The 21412-nt window shown below is 54.0% G+C and overlaps 1 protein-coding gene across 6 annotated transcripts in view; it reads left to right on the top strand.

The window, feature by feature from the left end:
* The first annotated feature begins 3490 nt into the window (after positions 1 to 3490).
* ANGPT4 (angiopoietin 4) overlaps positions 3491 to 21412 on the top strand; it is a 59714-nt gene continuing 41792 nt past the window's right edge. For 3 of the 6 annotated variants that reach the window (XM_077872561.1, XM_077872560.1, XM_077872559.1), the window contains exon 1: positions 3495 to 4495. In XM_077872561.1, the coding sequence (XP_077728687.1) occupies positions 4187 to 4495 (309 nt within the window). In that variant the 5' untranslated portion in view covers positions 3495 to 4186. Of the gene's footprint in view, positions 4496 to 21412 lie in introns of all 6 variants that reach the window. The other 3 variants (XM_077872556.1, XM_077872557.1, XM_077872562.1) reach the window with 2 other exon arrangements.

Genomic DNA, 21412 nt, shown 5'->3' on the forward strand with positions numbered 1-21412 from the left:
AGAAGGAGGATGGCTCTGGGTCTGGTGCTCAGAAGTGAGGTCAGGACCACAAGTCCATGCACAGAGCACCAGGTACAAGGTTCAGTGTTGCCTTCCACACCAGCACATGTGTTCCTTGAGCTTGCCACCTGACCCCAGATGATGTCTTTCATGTTCCTTCTCTGCGTCCTGGTGCCCACTCCTCCTACCTATTGCCGCCAGCTTAGCTCACGCTGCTTCTCTTAGGAATGTGGCTGGTTCCCATTTCCCCGAGGGCTGGGAGGGTACTTTGTAAACCCTCTGCCTCCACTAGAGGGTTTGGGCTAGATTTTTGCCCAAACTAACATGGACACTAGCCTTGAGAACCTGTGTTTAAAGATCCTCAGCAGGGACGCCTGTGTGGCTCAGTGGTTGAGCATCTGCCTTTGGCTCAGGTTGTGGTCTCAGGGCCCTGGGATCAAGTCCCGCATCAGGGATCCGGCTTCTCCCTCTGCCTATGTCTCTGTGTCTCTCATGAATAAATAAATCTTTAAAACAAACAAACAAAAAAAGATCCTCAGCAGCCTGACAGTTTGTAAACTTTCCCTAGAGCTCACCTTCCCAAGAGATCTCTACGTGGGTAGAGTCTACTTTACACTCTCTGATTGAGGAGGAGAACCCTGCAGCCCAAAGCTAAAGTCAGCCATCTGCCCGAAGCCACCTATCAAGTCTGTGTCAGCTGGCCTTGCTCCGTTGGAGTAGCCCCATGAAGGTTCCACAGTGACCCCATCTCCTGCTCCACATCTGCCCCACAGGGAGAAACTGGCATTGTATTTAGTCATTCATTCACTCATTCATTCATTCATGCAGCAGATATTTACTGAGAATGTGCCACATACTACATATCTGGCCGGGGCCAAACAGAAGGATGAATAATGCACCCTGAGAAGGGCTAAGATAAAGGGTGGTACTATAAGAGGGGGTTCGGATTTATGACACGAACAAGGTTCAGAGGCCAAGGGGAGCATGTTCTCCAGCCTGGAGCATTTCCCAGAGATAGCTACATCAATGCAACTCCTGTCCTGTGTGCTCTTCTTGGGACAATGACCTGCAACAAAAGGCAGAGTCTATGTTCCCTGCCTTGAATGGGGCAGACCTGACCAACAGAAGGTGGCAGAAGTTTCCAAGCCTAAGCCATGAAGTGCAGTGTAACTTCCACCTGGCTCTCTGGGGACAAGCGCCTTTGTAGTCCTGAGTGGCCATGTAAAAGCTTGGCTGCCTGAAGCCATCATGCTGCAGACACCACCTGAAGAGACCACAAGGGAGCCGACTGAGGTCGAGGGTGGAAGGCTGATGTGCTGACAGTGATGGAAGGAACCTTGAGGATGACCCTAACTCAGCCACCATCCCACTGCAACCTCATAATGCCTGGCTGAGCTGCTCCTGAATTTCTGACCCACAGAAACCCTGAGAGATAATAAATGGTTATTTTTTGTTTTAAGCCACTGTATTGGGGTAACTGGTTGACAGCCACGGTAACCAGAGCACTGCTGAAAGCTGGGGGTGGTGATAGATAGACAGCAGAGCTCTGGACAGAGCAAGCAGCATGTGCAAAGGCCCCAAGGTGAGAAATAGGTGCTGAAACGAAGATGCAGAGGCTGCCAGGGTCATCTCCCAAGCTTTCCAGAACTCTTCTCTTGATCCTACCCACATTTCTCCAGTGAGCAGGTAATCCTGTTTCCTCTTCTTTACAGAGAGCCATCTGTGTAATCATGGGCCTTGGGAAGAAAATGACATTCATTCTTTCAGTCAGTAAGATTAAATGCATAGCCTGATTGTGTGTGTGGTGGGGAGCGGGGGAGCTCCACTGCTCCAGCAGGTAGTGTAGATGCTCCCTGCAGCAGTGCATCAAGGAGGTGACTGAGGGTGGAGGCTGGGGGGTGGGTAGGGAGGAGTGGGGTGGAGGCTGACTCCTTCGGTGCCAGAGGGGTAAGTGGGAAGAAGTGAGATGAGCTTCAAACCCACCTGGCAGCAGAGCCTGCCTTTCTGCCCCAGTTCCAGGTCAAGCGTCTCCAGGCTGTGTGACTTTGGGCAAACCACTCTCTTGCTTTGGGTTTAGGTTTCTCCTTTGTAAAATGGGGACAATAGTGACACTGGCCTGGTCGGGCTCATACCATGTAGCTCAACCAATACAATCCTCATGTACTGCCCCTTACTCTGAGCTCACTCGTGCCAGGCACCAGGATCAGCTCCTGACCTGCATTAGCACGCTTCTTCCTCACAAGGCCAGGAGTAGTGTGATCCCATTTACAGTTGAGACAATCAAGGCACAGGTGAGCAAGCAGGGTCCTGAGCACACAGGAAATTCCGTGAATGCTGGTGGCTGATAACCAGCTGCCTTTCCTTTTCCTGCCAAAGCCCCACACACCTGGTTTAAAGTTCTCAGACGTCCGGATGAGCTCCTGGTTCCTGCTGCCCCCAAGCAGGCTGCCCATTCACAACTCCATAGGATTTGAGAGAACAAAGAGAGAGAGACAATGGCAAACAGCTGGTCGGGCCCTCATTCTGGGAAAAGCCCCAGAAGAAGGCAGAAGGCAGCACACCCAGAAGAGGTGCCACCACTCCTGGGAACCCCCTGCCCAGCGGCCACATCCCCCCAAAACATGTCCTGCCCTCATAGGGTTCATATTCCAGTGGGTGTGGGGAGGGGAGGATACGTAGTAACTATAACGCTGATCACAGCAATAGAAGTATTTACTTGGTGCTCACCCCCTGCCGTCCCTGTTCTAACTCACTTAATTTTCACACTTTTTAAAGATTTTATTTATTTATTTATTCATGAGAGACACAGAGAAGCAGAGACACAGGCAGAGGGAGAAGCAGGCTCCCTGTGAAGAGCCTAATCAGCACTTGATCCCAGGACCCCGGGATCCCGACCTGAACCCCTGAACCGAAAGCAGTCGTTCAACCACTGAGTCACCCAGTTGCCCCTAATTTTCACAGTCTTTGAAGTGGGTGGTATTATTTTCTTCAGTTCACTGAAAGAAAACAGTGGCACAGAGAAGTTAAGTGACTTGCCTAAAGTCACACAGCTGGGATAGCCAGGATTTAAACCAGTTAACAGGTAAAGTAAATAAAAAATTCGTCGGTCTCCAGGCTGAGGACCCACATTACTTTCACCGTGTAAGAGATGGGGTTTACCCAGCTTACCAGTCAGGGTATGGAGACACAGAGAAATTCAGCAGCCCACCCGAGGGTCAGCAGCTGGGGAGCAGGATTTAGAGGCAGCCACCTCCGACTCCAGGCTGGCAGAGGCACTTCTTTACCCCAAGCTATGCTCTTTGCAATCCGCTTCCCTTCTCAGGGCCAAAGGCAGTCCTAGAACAATCTGCCCCAGGACAGGACAGCCTCTCATTACTGTCACAACAACTGAGCCAGGGCCACCCCAGGGCATAACATCCCCCCCCTGGTCCCAAGGGAGAAGGGAGGCTGGGAGCCAGCTCCCGGCTAGAGCGCCCACTTCACTGGCCTCAAAAGGACATTCTCAAAAGATTGGACTCGCTGCCTCCCCTCCAGCCTCACCCCTCTGCCCCCCCTTTGCTCTCTCTGGGGGTCACTTCGCTTGTGTTCCAAGCACTAACATGGAATCAGAATGGGGAAGGTAGGGGGGAGAGGGAAGGGGAAGGGGAGCTGAAACTTGAGATCCCAGCCTTTGGTGGGGGAAGGCTGGAGAGAGCCAGAGAGAGACAGAGACAGGAAGAGAGGGTTCAGTTGCCTTTGGTTTTCTGAAGCAGGCAGCTTTGGGGGTTTGGCGTGTGCGTGTGTGCATGTGTGCGTGTGTGCGTGTGTGTGTGTGTGTGTGTGTGTGTTGTTTTCTTTCTCAGGGGGAAGCCAGGCCTCCACTGGATAATAAAAGAACTCAGAGGCGAGGCCAAGCTGGGCGAGCAGGGCCAGTGCGGGGACAGGGCAGCTGTGGGCAGGAGTCAGGAGGAAGGAAGGGAGAGGGGGAAGGTTCGAGGTGAGGGGGTGTCTGCAGGCGGGAGCGAGGCGGTGGGAGGAAGCCGAGCAGCTGTGGTATTTGGAGCGAATATAAATAGCTGCCTGGACAGAGCCCGGCCAAGGGGTTCGGCTGCGGCCGGCAGGCAGGCCTGTGCGGCTGGCCTCGGGCGCGGCGGTGGGCAGGCGGGCGGGGTGCCCGGGGGCTCGGGGCCCACACCCGCATCTCCGGATGCTGTCCCGGCCGGCCATGCTGCTGGGTAGCCTCCTCCTCACCGCGGCCGCCCTGACCGTGGCCCAGCGCAGGGGGCAGGAGGCGGGCGGGCGCCGCCGGGCACACCGCGTCCAGCACGGCCAGTGCAGCTACACCTTCGTGCTGCCCGAGCCCGAGCCCTGCCCACCGGAGCCCGAGGCCTTCGGCGGCTCCAACAGCCTCCAGAGGGACTCGCCCGCAGCCCCCCTGAACCTGGGGGACTGGCCCACCCAGCGAGTGCAGCAGCTGGAGAAGGTGCTGGAGAACAACACACAGTGGCTGCAGAAGGTAAGGGCTGGGCCTGCAGGGAGGTGGTGGCGGGAGGCATGGGGGCTGGTCTCCAGCTGTCTCCATGGAGAGGTGGGGCGTCCTCCCCAGAGGCCTGCCCAGGGCACAAAGGCCAGGCTAATCAAGGCCATGTCTCTGAATTGTACAGATGGGGGTAATGAGAAACAGAGAAGGACAGAGATGGCCCTGACGCCGCACAGCAAGACTGGGCAGGCTCAGAGCTGGAAACCTGGCTCCCTCACAGCCATTCATTCACTCATCTGAGCGAAATCCAAATCAGTGAGCTCTGAGCACAGGCCTGACCCATCCTAGGGGCCAGGGATGTAACAGTAAACAGAACAAACAATACTGGACTGGTAGGGGAAAGAGGCCATGAAGAGATGAGTGATAAATACCTGCCACGTCAGAAGGTGACGTAAAATGGAGGGAAGAGGGCAAACGATGACAGGGTGGCTCCTTGAGGTCAGATAATTCCAGAGGACTTCTTGGAGGAGATGATGTCTGAACCCAGAGAACAAGTAAGATAACGGAGCAGCCCATGCTGGTACCTGCGGGATGGGCATTCACTACAAAGGGCCCAGCAAGTACAAAGGCCGTGAGGTGGGAAGGCAGTCAGGGTGCCAGGGGAACCTCGAGGACCAGCGCTGCTGGAGCAGAGAAAGAGGGGAGAGGGGTGCATGAGCAGGGGAGGGGAGAGGAGGCAGGTCGTGTCAGGCCTTGGGGACTGCTGGGAGGAAGAACTCTGGCTCTTGCTCTGAGCATCACAGGAGCCAGTGCAGCTCTTGGAGTGGGGGAGACACAGCTGACTTGGTCTGAACAGGATACACTGTAGGGGGCAGGGTGCATGCTGGGAGCCCGAGGAAGAGGCTGCTCAGCTGCCAGGCAAGAGGTGATGGAGGCTTGGGGCAGGACCGGGCTCAGGGAGATTCTGCTTTATTCTGAGAGGGGGCTAATCGACCCTGCTGATGAATTGGGTACAGGGTGGCAGAGAGTGAGGAGTTGAGGACACTCCACCCTGTTCTGGACCAAGGCCAGGCCCACTCTAGGGTCTTCTGTCTTCATCCTTTTGGCAAACACTCTGAGTACACAGTGTGCCGGGCCCTTGACAAGGCATTGGGTACAGAGATGAATGAAGCTGGTGTGGCCTGGCACAGGCATGGGGATGGGAAAGGTGTCCTGTGTGTTCCAAGATGGGGTTGGCAGGAGCCCCTAAGTAGGAGCAACCGAGGAAGAGAATGAGACCCAGGCCCCTGGTGCAAAAGACAGTCTGAGCAGTGAGCGGCGTGGCGTGGAGGGAAGCGCACTGATTCCTAAGGCCCTCAGATGTATTAATCGGCGCACAGCAATGGACAAGGTGTCTCTCCAAGGAGCACTGCCTTCTTACTCCTTGGTTTCCAAACTGTTCAGATCATGTGCCCAATCAGCAAACAATGTCTACGTTTATTCCCTGATACACGCATATTTATTTAATATATGTGCACATGTCCCCACATCAATATAAGTACAGGGAATAAAACAAAATGAAAGGGAACCTTCCATTTTCAAAAAGATGACATATGAAATCACGTAAATTGAAGTTTTGACAGTTTCCTCTGTTGTCCAAAGGATTACCTTGAGCACACCCTGGGTTTATCTGTCCCCAAGGTGGAGAAACTGCCCTATGCATAACTAACCAACCTGCTTTGCACACTTGTATATACACTCTTGCGCATGTGCACTTAACCTCCGATCTTATTCCTGCCCTGACCTCAGCCCCCACTCACCATCTTCTCATAGTCCCTTTCCCACCTGCCCTCCCCGCCACCCGCCCTGCAATGCTGCCAACCTAACATCATCCTGGAGTCCGCCTCCAGGAAGGCCATGGCCTCACACACTGGAGCCAGCCCAGTGGGGGCTCCGTGCTGCCCTGAAGTCTGTGTGTTTCCAGTTCCATGAGGGTCATCCCAAACCTCACCTCCCCAAGCCTCCATCTTTACTGTTCTCCATCCTCTCACCAGACCAACGACCTCCTGCTTCAATGACAAATGAGGGCACAGGGAGAGCTACTCTTCATCCACCTGTCCCACGCCTGCAATTTCACCCGTGCATCTACCAGTTCCCAAGACTTTTCTCTCGTTCAGAAAGAAGGGGTTCCTCCATGGCCCAAGGCTACTCTTCCTTCCTAGGATGTAGATCCCATCCCCCTGCAGCCCCTGCACCTCCCCAAGCCAACTGTCCCCTCCTGTGCTCCCACTCTGCTGATTTCTTCCTTCAGTGTTTAATCCCATCTAAGCATCTCCCATGGGGGAAAAAAAAGGAAGAGGAAGGAGGAGCAGAGGAAACAAGCCTCTTCTCCAAGCCACACCCTTCTCTGCCTCTGCTTCCTCACATCCCATTTACTCCTTCCTCCAAAAGTCACCTCTCACATCCCACCTCCCACATCCAATGGCCGTGGCTTAGTCTTCATCAACTTGATCTCCTGACAAATTTCATGTTGCTGACCAATACCATCCTTCCAAAAACTGTCTCCATCCGCAAGTCCTCATCCACAAAACATGCCCACTCTGCCCTGCGTCCCTACTGCTTTCCCTACCTCCACAGCCCCACCCCGCACCAGCACCTCTGTCTCCCATCTAGACAGTCATTATGGCTGCTCGCTGGACTCCCTGTTTCCACCCTTCCCACCCCACTCCCTACCTCGTCCATTACTTCAGCAGACAGAGGGATCCTAAGTTAGATCCTGTCCCTCCTCTGCTTAAAACCCTCCTGGGGCTCCCATCTCTTTAGAATAAAAGCAAAAATCCTTAGTCCCTAGAACACCCCCTCTCCAAGGTGCCCACAGGGTTCACCCAACCCCCCTCGGGTCTCTGCTTAAATGTCCCCTCCTTAGAGAGGCTCCCCTGTCCATTCCATTTAAAACAACCACCCTCCCTCTGTCCCTCTGTATCCCCTCAACATGGCTTTGGTTTTCTCTCTTAGCATGTATCACTACCCATTCTTAAAGCACTTCTATTGGCCTGTGCACTCCGAGAAAGCAGGGACAAAGCAAGTGCTTTGTTCACTACTGAGTTCCGAGAGCCTAGAACAGTGCGTCGCACAGGGCAGGTCCTCCACACACGTCTGTGGAGTGAATGAACTAATGAATACACGAAGGTCCCTGAGTCCCTCCGGTCACTCCAGTCCTCCCACACCCTGGAATGCCAGTGTTTCCCAGGGCTCTGTCCCTGCTCTTCCTTTCCTCTCACCCTTCATGGCACAGGCCCCACCCCCGGACTGCCCCCACCGCCCCTGCAGCACTGTCTCCCACCTGCCCCATGGTGGCGCCAAATCAGCATCTGGCAGTCTCCTGAGCCCCCAATCCATGACCCTGACCCTGCAGGTGTCTCTCCTCTCAGAGGCCATTGTGCCTCAACCCCAAAGCTGCTGGACACTCAGCTCTTCCCTCCCTCCCTGTCTCTGTTTAAGACTTTCTGAGGCCCTAGGGTGTCCTTCATGTCCATCTATCCCCAAGGCAGCAGGTCCCGCCCTTCTTATGGCCTTGGCTTCTCTCCTTGCAGTGCATTGTCCTGTCTCCCCAGCTGGGACTCTGCTCAGGACTTGTCACCTCCCCCACTGGCTTCTCTATCCTGAGCCTTACCCGCTCATCCATCTTTGACTCTCCTGGGTGCCTGGTGTTCAGGCAAATTTGACTGAGCCAAAGGATGAATTTAAGTCAGTGGCTTTCAGGTTAGGTGCCCCGGGCCACCTTTTTTGGCCCACAGGGCAGTGTCCTCTCCAGATGTCCATGGGGCACCTGGGGCAGAGAGGACTGGTGTGGGAGTCAGGCTGACCTGAGTTCACAGCCCCACCTGGCACTTGCCACATGGCTGTGGATGAGCAAGTCTCAGTTTCCCCTTCTGCAAAATGGAGAAAATAGCAACATGCCAGGGAATGGCTGGGAGGACCACTGAGACCGCTCCCATGCCACTCTCAGCCTGCTGCCCGGGCAGAGCGTGTGCTCCATAAAAACCATGCCAGATGCAGTAGATTGATGGGCTTTGACTTCATTCAGCTGCATGTCTAGTTTGAGCTCTGCACTGCTGGGGGAGGGCACCTCTATCTCAGACGAGTCAGCCCAATGGCCCCAGTCCAGTATCCTCAGCGCTGGGGAAGTCACTCGTCCGTGGTGGTGTTCTCCAGGGGTCCCCCGTCCTGCCTGGTCTCTGCCAGGGGCAGGTATTTGCTGTGCCATCTCCTGGGTAAGGGCCCCTTGGGTTGAACGACCCCTTTAGGCTGCTTGGGTTGGGCATATCTCAGAGTCTTTGAAACTCGGAGGCCTCTTCTTGGCTTCTGTGGTAACATCCCAGAGGAGAAAAAAAAAAATTAGTTTCAGATTATTCTGATGTAGAAGCGTCGTCATCACTACCACTGCCGTTAGGGATTACTGGGGAAGAGTGGAGAGGACTGGCCTCCCCAGACCGAGTCTTGGCAAGATTCCAATCATCAGGATGGGCACAGGGGAGACTCTCCCTGCCATAAGCCGCCAGTGGCCAGCACCTGCTCAGCCCATGCCCCTGTCTCAAGTCCCTGTCCCTCCATGTCCCCAGTACACAGGTGAGGACACAGGCCAGGGATGGGGAGGGACTTGCCAGAGTCACCCAGCAGTGACAGCCAGCCTGGACTCACTCCAAACTCCAGGTCCTTTCTCCTGACTCTGGGGGTGCCAGGGAGGTGGGGGAGGCAAGATCTGAGAGATGGGGTGTTCCTTAGTGCCTGAGAATTCCCGAATCCCAGAAACCCACTCTCTTCTCCCCCCATGGAGCTGACCAACTGGCCAGTGTCTTCCTGCCTATGCTCAGAGTGCACAGCAGTGGGGTGGGGCTGCTCCCTCTCCCCCCCTCACTCCCCTCCCCCTGTACCCCACCCCACTTCTTCCTTCTACTCTTCTCCCCTTCTTCCACCTCTCTCTCTCTCCTCCTAACTCCATCCCCCTGGAAAGCCTCTGCCCTAATGACTCACGTCTGGAGTTGCTATCGGTGGGCTGCACATCATCTCCTGGCCCTGCTCCTCCTCTCATCTGGGAGGAAAGCTGCAGCCAGGAATGTTGAGGGGGTGGGTGGACAGAGCCAGCGGGGGCGGGGGAGGGCAGGCTTCCCGGGCAGGCTGTGCAGCACAGTGGCAGGTCACGGGGCCTCCTCGGTCCCCTGTCTGTGTGACCTAGCGCTGGCCCTGCGTTCGGTGCCTCATTTGAGTGGGGAGAGGGTTTGATGTGGGCTTAAGAGAAGCAGAACCAGGAAAGGATTTGCCTGCAGCAGGTGCTCATGAAGGGTCACTCCTGGTACTATCATCCCCCGAGTTGACCCCAGTCTCTGCCAGAAAGTGCCCGGTTCTGCTTTCCCCCGTGCAGGACCCATTCTGCAGGTGAGGATAGTGGAAAACCAGGGCCAGACAGAGGCACGGAAGCTCTTCAGCCCAACCCAAGCCCCCAAGGGCAGCCCCACTTCCTCTGAGCTGCTGGAGTCCCAGGGGCAGGGCAGACATCAAACCTTCAAACCATGGGTCTTCCTGCCCTTTCTCCTATACCAGTGACAGCTGGCCCTCCCTGCCCATCTCCCCATCTGTCTCTGCCTCTTTCTCTTTGTCTCTGGGTTGCTTTGTCTCTTGTGGGTCTCTCTCCCGGGGCCTTCACGGTGGCCCTGACACTGCTCTATAACTCTGTGGATGTCTCTGCCACTCTGTGACTCCCTCTCCTGTCTGGTGGCATCTCCCCAAAGTCTCTCCCTGTCTCTTTCTCAGATCCTCCTTTCATTCCCCCTGAACCCATTGGCCCTCTTGTCTCTACTTCCCTGGATGTCCATATGCTCTGTCCACCCTGGAGGACCCGGGACACACAAGCCAGATGACCAGAGCTCCCCCCTCAGCCAGGGTGCTCATCTGGGGCCTCTTTCTCTTCCCCCTCTGCACTCCAAAACCAACTGGGGAGGGGTGAGGGGCTGGACAGAAGCCTCCCAACCTGGCACCGCCCCCAGCCTCTGCTGCTCACTCCTGGTCCCTGACGCCAAACCTCAGAATAACTCAAGACCTCAGCCCAGCGGTTTCGAGGCCCTGCCTGGCTGGATGTGGGTCAAAAGCACATCCAGCGGAGCGCAGCGTGGGTTTCTGGCCCAGCCCAAGACCCTCCCAAACTGGCCCCGGACTCCCAGCTGCCCCAGCCTCCCCAGGCTGCCCGTAAATTCTTGGCATTTTCGGCCTTCGGTTATCCAAACAAGAAATGAATCTCAGTTGCCGAACAGAATGTCTTGGGGTTTGGTTTCCTAACCTCACTGCTGGCTGCTTTCTAAGCAGTTTGGGGCTGGGGGGTGGAGTGGGGAAAGAATAGCATCTGCTTCTTGGAGAAATGGGGTTATTTTTCCAAGAAGGGAGCCTAGACATGGCTGGCCCAGATGCCCTGGGCTTAGGGATGAGCAGGGGAGCCATGGGGGCAGCAGCCCCTCAAGCAGCTTCCCCCAGAGGGCCAGGTTTATTTGTTCAAGCTCCTTGGCCAGGCCATCCCAGGGGGTCAGGGCCATGCATTTCTGGCTCTCTCCCCCTAGGCCCCACAGCTCATCTGGGCTGGGATGCACACAGACCCTCTCCCCCTTGTCTTCTAGGGCAGGAAATGTGAGAAAACAGGCCCCAGGTCTGCCCCCTAAGTCTGCACCTCTGGCCTCAGAGCATTTGCTTAACCTCAGAGTCAGCTCTAAAATGTCTGGAATGAACCAAGAATCAGTGGGGCATGTCCCAGTGGGGCCACTGACCAGCTGTTGGGACCCTGGGGAAGCCACCTGCATCAATTAGTTCCTCTGTTGGAACTCCAAACACTCACTGCCTCCTAGAGAGAGCGTAGGACAAAAGAAAGATAACAGGATTGAAGGCCAGTGTTTACTAAGCACTGACTGTGTGCCAGATGCTGTCCGACATGCCTTGTGAGAATTACTGCATTTGATTCTCATACAGAGCCTCTGAAACAAGATTGTTTGCCCCTTAACAGATGAGGAAACTGAGTCACCAAGAGGTTAGGTGACTTGCCCATGGTCACATGGCCAGAAAGGGTGAGGCCACGCTTACCCTCAGGCTGTCTGCTGCCAGAACCCACACTCTCAGCACTTAGGCCGGTTTCCTGGCTAATAAACAAGACATGTCCGTGGTGGCTTGATCCCTGGAGACCCAGCTGGGACAGAAGAGAAAGGATGCCTCAGCCAGCATTGGCAGCTCTCGAAAGCTGAGGGGCTCAGGACCTCCACTTGGGCATCCTTGCCATTATATCCCCCATCCTTGGCCAGAGCCCAGAGTAAATCCACAGGGACAGTGTGGACCTTGGAATACCACCCCCACCCCGCCCCAATTCAATTTGAATCCCGGCTGCTCCACTGCTTGTTGGCTGTGTGTTCTCAATCACTTTGCCACTCTGTGCCTCAGTTTCCTTATCTGTGAAATAGGGAAACTGCTGGAAGCTACTAGGCAGGTTATTGTGATTAAGTGAGTTAACACACACACAGGGCTGAGTACGGTGCCTGGCAAGAGGAAGAGACAGGGCAGTGTCCGCAGCAGATGACATGCTTGGAACACATGGCACAGTCAGGGAATCCACTATGGAGTGAACACAGGAATTCAACTGGAGCTTCTTCACATCTTGCTTTGTGTGAGCTTAGAAAAATCCTCCTTTCACCTCCCTGGGCCTCAGTTTCCTCATCTTCAAAGTAGGGATCATGAACACAAGTACCTCAGGTGAGGACAGAATAAGGCAAAGCACACAGAGATGTAGTGGGGTTCATGGGTGAGGGGATGTCTGTGGACCCTGAAGCTGAAAACAAAACTACCTCCCCTTGGACAGAGAAACAGAACCTCAGAGGCTGAGACCAGCAGAGCCCTGTGGCCCTTCACTCCTGACTCTGGGGGCTACAATGCAACCACCATGGGGCTGAAGGAAGGAGGATGATCTCCAAGCAGCTGAGGGGGACCTCTGTAGGCTGCAAATGGGCCCATTGCTAGCAGAGATGAGCAGGAGAGGGGCTGGAGATGGGGCAGCTGGGAGCCCTCCTCCAGAGCCCAGTAGACCCAGGTTCCAGTCCTGGACACTGGGGAAAAAATATCACCTGTTATTCCAACTCCCTGGTCATCTCCAGTTAATTTCCTTGCAATTTCTTCTCTGCATTTTAAGTGTCTACGGAAGTGTTTGAGAAGTACAAAAAGATTGAAAAATTATTTTTTTAAAAGATTTTATTTAGGGGATCCCTGGGTGGCTCAGCAGTTGAGCTCCACTGCTTGTTGGCTGTGTGTTCAACCAACCCTCAGCAGTTGAGCCACCCAGGCATCCCAAGACAGAAAAATTAAATGAAACTCCCTGTTCCCATAACCCAGCTTAAGAGACAAAAGCTCACAGATGCCGCTCAGCTCCTGCTCCACTCTCACCCCTCACCTGCTTCCTTCCCCCACCTGAGAGAGCCACTGGGAATTGGGTATTGTTAGCCTCCTTCTCCATGTCTCGCCCTCCTGACCCTTGTATAGTATTTGTTTCCTATGTAAACGGTGTCGTACTATCTCTATCTTTCTGCAACTTGCTTTCATCCGCTCAACCTCATAGCTGTGAAGTGTGTGGCTCTGCAAATGTGGGAAAGGCCTGAGCTGAAGCTTTTGCCTCTGTAAACCGGGGACAGTGTAAGCTCATGCCTGGGTTTGCGGCGAGGCCCAGATGACCAGTGCATGCCAAGGTCTGGGCACACACCTGGTGCTGCTTCAGCTCGTGGAGAAGTTCCTCCTCTCTTCTGGGGGTGGGTGTGGGTGTGCTGCTGTGGTAGACACACACAGACTTCATCTGTGCCAGGCACTGCTTACTATACATGTTACACAACCATAGATTCATTAAACCTCGCAACATCCTAAAAGGTGAGGACTGTTACGGTCCCCTTTTATTAAGGGGAAACTGAGGCCCAGAGAGTTCATATGGCTAGGAAATGAGAGAGGGGGATGTGAACCCAGGCAGGGGCTGGGTCCAGACCTCACACTGAAGCACCACATGGACTGCCTCTCTATGCCCACCCGCCAGATGACAATACTGACCCTGGGCAGGAGGAATGACTCACCTGATTCCCCCTGAGGTCAGTCATGAGGATTGGATCAGAACTCAGGGCTCCTGACACCCAGCTGAGAGCATTTTGTGCCTCCTCCGCTATAGCAACACGACACACTGCATGTCATGAACCTCGTGAAAAATGAATGCGGCCTTACAGCTATTAAGTTCTGGGGTTGCATGCAGGCACACGTGCACACACGCATACAGGTGAGAACATTCTTTCTCCATTCACTCAATTGCCCCTTCCACTGATGTTTATTGAGAGCTTGCAGTGCTAGGCACTGTGTCAGGGGCGAGGATTCTGCAGTAAGCAAGGGAGACTCAATCCCTCCCCTCCAGGAGCAATGGGATAGACACCAACCTGATACCAACCTGATAATTTCTCATGCGTAAGGGTCAACCACGATACACACTGTGAGGAAGGCCTCACCTGTTCTAAGGGTAGATAATGGGGGGACCTGACCTTGATGGAGGAAGTGCAATAGGAGGAAGGACAGAGCTGAGCTCAAAAAGGTCAATTGGGTGTTCTCAGGCAAGGAACAGAAAGGAAAAACATTCCAGGCACAGGGAACAGGAAGTGCAAAGGCCCTGGGGTAGATTGAACAACGTGATTTGGAGGAAATGAAGAGCATTTCTTGTGGCTGAAGCGTAAAGAGCCAGGAAAAGTGTGGGCAAGCTGAGATTAGAATGCTCATCAGGGGTCAGACCAGACCTCCCTGCGCCTGACCCTGCTCTCAGGAATCTTGGGTGCTGGGGACTGATGGAACCGCTTTTCTACTCTGTGCCCAATGAGAATTGGTCTGCAATAGGCAGTGGCTATGGACATCTGGGCCTGCTCCTCCTGTTCTTCCCTGACCTTGATCCCATCTCTGTCACCCTATTTCAGGGTCAGCCTCAGACACCAAAGATACAAGATAGGCAAGAGCTCAGCCATTGAATTCAAATCCTTAGTTTATTCCTTTGTGTACTGGGGAACAATCACACGTTTCCTCCAGGCTGCTGGGAATCAGATAAGGACAGGTATACGCCAGAGTTGTGCTGGCGGGAAAGCCTGGTACCACATGGTACCCTCTGTCTAGAACATGCTTGGCTCTATACCCAAGGTACGGCTGGGTTAGGAGGCAGGTAGGGGTGCTGCTAAATGATCACTTCAGTCAAGGAGACTTTGCAGATGTGTGGCCTGGTCGATCTGCTCCCAGACAGCCTGGGTTTGCTTATGACAAGCTGCCTGACCTTGGATAAGTTGCTTAACCACACTATGCCTCGTCTATAAAATGGGCCAATAATAACTCCTACCAAAGGGAGTAGTGACAAAGATTTAATTAAGCAGTGGTTCGAACAGTGCCTGGCCCGTAATATGTGCTGAATACACATTTACCAAGCAAAATGGACACACTTCCCCATTCCATATAAGGGCTGGCACACAGGTGGCAGGGAGGTGAGCAATTATGAGAAATGTGCTTCTTCACTTTCTCTCAATTAAATTCTCAGTCTCTACACAAGGGGGAATAAGGTGGACTCATCTGTTGGAGCCCTTTCTAGACAAACCTTCCAAGATCCAGGTTGAGACACAGACAAGGACAAAAGGATAGTGGAGCCTTAGGAGGCCAAAGGCCATAGCACCCTGTTCACATCTTCTAAGAACCACCCCAAGCTCACACAGCAAATGTAGGCCTAGCTCCCTTTCCCCCTGCACCTCCGTCCCCATTCCCCCATCTTCCCCTCATCTTCTCCCTGTGGCTTCTTGGACTTAGGCAGACACTGGGCTGCTCAGACACACACACACACACACACACACACACCTCATACGAGGTGAGGCTCAGTGAGCAGAACAGCCACAAACATTCAACAAATATGAGCACCTACCACGCACTAGGCCCCAGGGCTGCACCAGTGAACTAGATGGGAGAGACCCAGCCCCCAGGAAGCACAGCTTCCAGCACTGGTTTCCTTTATTTCCCTGGCCCCTCTGCTAAGAGGAAACAAGGAGCCCCATTCTCTGTGACACCACTGAGGCCCGAGAAGCTCCATCCCTGGCACCGAAAGGAAATGGCAAAGCTATGATTGAACCAGTGCCTGACTCAGTGCCCCAGCCCCCACTAGACTCTGGCCTGCAGCGGGAAGTCTGGAGAAGCCCAGCCTGTGCCGGGAATTGTGGGCCGAGGCGAGAGCTGAACGGCACCTCCCTCCACAACAGCCCGCTGGGCCCTGACACGCTCCACCCCTGGCCTCCTGCCTGCCCGCTCTGCTCTCCCTGAGCCCTGACCCAGAAGAAGAGCAACAGAGGGGAAAGAGCCAGGAGGGCTGGGTCTGGCTGCTCGGAACCCCAAGGTCAGGGCCTGTGTGGGCCCAGAGGAGATGGGAGAGGGCTGGAGCAAGGCAGAAGAGGAAGGGCTGGCCCTTGGCCCTTGGGCTCAGAGCCACAAAGTGAGACCCGTTGCAAAATTGGGGAAACTGAGTCATGTGGATGATGGGGCAGGGGTGCCATGCACCCAGCAAGGGGGGCAGCACCCAGAGGCAAGAGGGTCTGACCTCTGTGACCACCACAAAAGTAGTGCATTCCTTATCTATTGTGGGACAGCACATTACTCCCAAACATGTAACAGCTTAAAATAACCGCAAACGGTTATTATCTTTCCATATCTGAGAGTCCAGAATTCAGGAGCAGCTTAACAAAAGAGCTCTAAGGCAGGTTTTCTTCATGTGGTTGTACTTGTGTACCAGCCGGGGCTGTGGTCATCTAACGGCTCCCCTGCGGTGGGAGGACCAGCCTCCCAGAGGCCCACTCCCATGGCTGGTAGGTGGGTGCTGGCGAGAAGTGAAGGAGGGGGCCTCCATTCCTCTGCAGGGCTGCTCGAGGGTCCTCAGGACATGGTGGCCAGCTCCCCGCCAGCCAGAGCTAAGCGAGGGCAAACCAAAAGCCAAAATGTAATGACGTAGCTGTGAAAGTCACACTCCGACATTTCTACAGCATGCCACAGTCATAGCGGCCGGTTCCTGCCCAGCGAGGAACAGATGACACATGGTGATGCACATCAGGATGTAGGGTCTGGAGTCTGGAGTCTTGGAGTCTGGCTGCCTCAAGGCACCCACTGAGTGGCGGAGGGTGTGCTCTTTGGAGCTCAAGGCCTGCATACGAGCCAGCCTCTGCTGCTCAGAAACTGTGCAACATGAGCGATGGGCTGGTCTTCTCTGTGCTTCTTTTCCTCGTCTGTAAAATGGGGATGACGAGAGTCATGGGCTAAAGGGGCTATGTTTGTTGGGACCTCGAGGCTGTGCCCACACACCTAGTGCTTCAGAGACCTGCCTTCAGAGGCCTCGGCAGCTGGGCAGAGCTTGGCCCCCCTCAAGCAGAAGTGAGGTCTACTCTGGTCAATGCTCACTCCCCATCTCCTGGCACAGGTCCTACACATCTGAACAGATGAATGAGTGCCATGGTCATTTCTAGAGCATTTCTCCTGAAGACAGCCCAGGCTGGCTCCCTGCCTTGTGCCAGGCCTCTCTGAGCTCCTGCTGTAAGCGCCGCACACAGCCCTCCAGTGGCCACGCTGGCGTTTCTGCCCCTGTCCATCTGTCCTTGTACAATTGTCTCTCCGCTTTCCGGCCTTCTGGCCTCTCTGGCCTCTCCTTGCCTCACTCAGGCCTCCAGCTGTAGCTGGGGCTCTGTGGGGAGGTCCAAACTTATTTCCAGCAGCCAATTATTCAGTGGAAATCCAGCACTCCTTACGTAAAACGATTTATTCATTCTTTCATTTTTTTTAATATTCATTCTTTCAACAAATATTTCCTAAGTGCCTCTCATGTGCCTGGGACTGGTTGAGGCATGGAGGATGTGGCCGTGACCATGGCAGCACTGCACTCCTGGGGCTGATATTCCTGGGGAGAAAATAGACAGATAGGAAATCACTGCAGTGATTTCAGATGCGCCCAGTGCTGTGAAGAAACCAGGCAGCTGCAGTGGGAAGAGGAGGGCAGGGGCCTCGGTGTTTATCTTTGATGGGGTGGCCAGGGGACACGTCTTAGGGAAGGTGATGTTTGCAGGGAGATCTGAAAGTCAGAAAGAGGTTAGCAGGATGCTCCTGAGATCAAGGATGTGGATGTGTGTTGGGAGGATTCCAGTAGGCAACCCTCTGGCTCCTGTGGCCACTGCCGCAGCTCCCAGGGCCCCTCCTCTGAAACCAGAGTGGAAACCGCAGACATGACCTCTGCCAAGGGCCATTTGTTCACATCACAAGTGTACACTCCCTTGAACTTGGCAGTTCCACGTCAAGGGACTTATCCTTGATGCACCCTTGCAGGAGAGTTAAATGACCTGTGGGCAAGGATATTCCCAACAGCACTGGCATGATGGCAAAAGCCTAGAAATGACGTCGCTATCGGGGACTCGATGAGCAAACAGTGGTGGCCACAGATGGACTACCATGCAGCTGTTAAAGCAGTGAGGCAGGTCTGTCTGGATGAAAGTGGAGCAATATCCAAATTTCATACTCTGAGAGAAGAAGCAAGGTGCAGAACGGTGAGCTGACGTTTTATTAGCCCAAAGTGGGGGCAGGGATGTGAGGATATGCACTGCTGGCACATGCATGGAGCTCCCCTGGAAGTGAACCCCGCATGTCCTTCAGTGGCCTGTGGGGCAGGGCTAGGAGACTCGTTAGCACTCCACATCCTTTGAGTCCTTGGACTTTTGATTTTTTTTTAATTTTTTTAAAGATTTTATTTATTTATTCATGAGAGACACAGAGAGAGAGAGAGAGAGAGAGAGAGAGTGAGGCAGAGACACAGGCAGAGGGAGAAGCAGGCTCCATGCAGGGAGCCCGATGTGGGACTCGATCCCGGGTCTCCAGGATCAGGCCCTGGGCTGAAGGCGGCGCTAAACCGCTGAGCCACCAGGACTGCCCAAGTCCTTGGACTTTTGAACAATGTGCTCATATCACCTATTCAAAAAAACACTCAAATTACAAAAATACCCATTTAAGTTGAAACACACACACAAAGCTATCAAAGTCCTCTGTTCTTTCAGATTTTTACAGGTTTGGCTACACTGGGCCACTAGCTCCTGTGTGCAGCCTCCTACAAATGGCTTTCCTGACTGGGGCCTCAGTTTCCCCCTGTGGGAAATAGAGCTGGCTGTGTGATCCCTGCAGGTCTTCAGAGCTCCCATATCCCTCCTGCCTGGGCTTGGGTCCCTTGTGGGGGGACCCTGCTTTCCTCTCCATCATCAGGCCAGGCTCTGATCTCCCCCAGCCTGCACCCTGGGGCCTGGGTTCAGCCCGGCTGACTTGGCCTTAGTTCCCTCCACTCCCACCTCCAATGCAGCCCAGTTTAAACCCTACTCTTCGGGATAGTTTTGCCTGTTTCCAAAGCACAGATTTTTTTTTTTCTCTCCTAGAAAGGAATTTACAAAGAAGCCTGGTTTTCTCTATACTGTGGGAGCCACAGCAGGGTTTTGAGCAGAAGGGGCTGTGACCTGGCTTAGGTATACTGGGCTCTCTCTGGGGGCTGGGGGAGCATGAACAGAGGCTGAGGGCACAGCAGGAGGGGGTGGCAAGGCTAGGAAGCCGCACAAGAGATGACGGAGGCTGGGCACAGGCGGAGGTGGTCAGGTTCTGTGCATGATCGCAGAGTGTAGAGATCACAGATTGGGTGTGGGTTTGGGGGAGGGGAAGTGAAGAGGACCCAGTGAAGTGAAGGGGTTGGGCCTGAGCCATTGGAAGGGTGGCATTTGCTCAGAGATGAAATCATCTGACCAAAGTCACGTAGCTCGGAGCTGGAGAGCTGAGACCAGAAACCACGCTCCCTGCTGTCTCCCTGCAGTTTCATGGAGATTTTAGCGGGGAGAATCCCTGGCCTTTCTGTACCTTAACACACACCCCAGCTCGTGGGAACCCCTGGTTCTCTTTTGGTCTGATTCAGGCACAAGCCTGAGCAGGGGACCCAGAAACTCAGGCAACTGGCAGAAGCCAACATCAGAGCTCGCCTGGCACCCTGGCCTTTGTGCTCCCTGGCTGGCGGGCTACACCCTGTCCTGCACTGGGTGAGGGGGACACAGCCTCCACCTGCTTAGCTCCTGCCCTGACCATGCTCTGCCCACTGGACCTTCTGGCCTCCAAATCAGCAGACCTGGGTATGACTTGAGGGTCTGCCAGTTTGACCAGTAACCTCGGGGAAGTGATTCTGTGTCTGAGCCTTCATTTGCTCATCCATAAAATGGGATCAGTAGCAGAGCCTCCAAGCAGGGGACGAGAGGCTATGTCGAAGGCACCCAAACACAACTGACAATCATGGGGTGCCAGAACGAGTTCCTGGGACAATTGCCACCCCCCAAGGGCTTCCAACTTTTGCCTCCACTCTCACTCCTGGCAAAGTCCCAGCAGCAAAGGACAGAAGGACCAGAGGCTGGGACAGAGCCTCCAGCATTCCAGGTATGCCAACACCCAGCCTGTGCTGCAGGAGGTGTGCAGCAGCCCCCACGATGACAGTAAGAGCAATGGCTAAAGTCACTGTGTGCCTGGCACACACCAGGCATGGTCTCACTGAACCATCCCCCGCCCCAGGCTCATTTAGGCCCACAACAACCTCATGTGGCAGGCCCCACTACTGTGCCCATTTTACAGCTGGGGAAACTGAAATTCTGAGAGACCACACAGCCAGGAGTCCTCAAAGATAGATATAAACAGAAGCCATCTCTGGGTCTCCAGGAAATAAATACCATTAAGGCAAGATGAAGTTTCCAGAGCCTCTTAAGGAGTGATGCAGGGAGCACCTGCTATGTGCCAAACACCCTCTGGTTCTTTCTCCAGGAATCTCATTTTTCCTTCACACTAATCCCCAAAGGGGGTTTCCTGGTTCCCCCTGGTTCCCCATCTGACAGATAAGAGCATCAAGACTCAGAGTGAAGACACTCAGCCTGGGTCCTATGGCCAGTGAATGGAGAAGTCAGGATTTATACCCAGTGCCTAGAGTTCTAATGCTAGAAGCCTTGCCAGCCTCTGGAGGGGTTGCCACTGGGCCTCATTCTCCTCCAGTGTTCTTCTCACCTAGGGGGGCCAGTCCCACACCTTGATGAGTTCCCACCCACAGTGACTCAGAGCTAGACATTGTGTAGAGATGCCCTTGACTCCCAAAGGGCCCCACAAATGTTGTGGGGGACCCTAGACACCCACTCCAGTGCAGCTCTGGCCAGCCAGGGTCATGACAGTGGGCTCTACCCTCCTGGTTTCCCTGCGTCCCCCAGGATCCTTGACCAGAGAAGCTCCAAGCACTTCTGCCAACAGGGCCCTTTTCTATGAGCTCCATGTGCATACCCCATGGAGTGGTACTGTTCTCACCCCCACCTATAAATGGGGAAATGGAGGCACAATGGCTGGAAGTGACAAGCTGTGGGGTAGAGATTTAGCTTTTTGTAAGTGTATTTCTCTCCTTGCCTTTTGTTCTGTTTCCCAGTGGCTACACCACAGAGCCATATGCTGTTACTTATTTCAAAGCTAATTCTTCCAGTAGAATAAGTGTCCAAGCCATTCATTCATTCATTCATTCAACCAAACGAACATCCTTGATCCACCTAAGAATTTCCAGATATCCTTCGAGGCTCCAGAAGAAAAGGCAGACCAACCCTCATACTCTTGGAGTGGATGCTCCACCAAGGGGGAATTGTGAGGGGGATCTTCAGAGGTCCTAACCTTCTCTGTGCTCTGGGCCTCTCTGGCATCTGGCAAAGCTCTGGACCCTCTCTTGGAAGAAGATTTTTTTCAAACATAAAATTAAATGCATAAAGTTAAAGGAAACAAATTGCCTTAAGATACAGATATCAAAATATATTTTTTAAAGATTTTATTTATTTATTCATG

The sequence above is a fragment of the Canis aureus genome, chromosome 26 (assembly GCF_053574225.1).
Source record: "Canis aureus isolate CA01 chromosome 26, VMU_Caureus_v.1.0, whole genome shotgun sequence".
Classification (NCBI taxonomy): domain Eukaryota; kingdom Metazoa; phylum Chordata; class Mammalia; order Carnivora; family Canidae; genus Canis; species Canis aureus.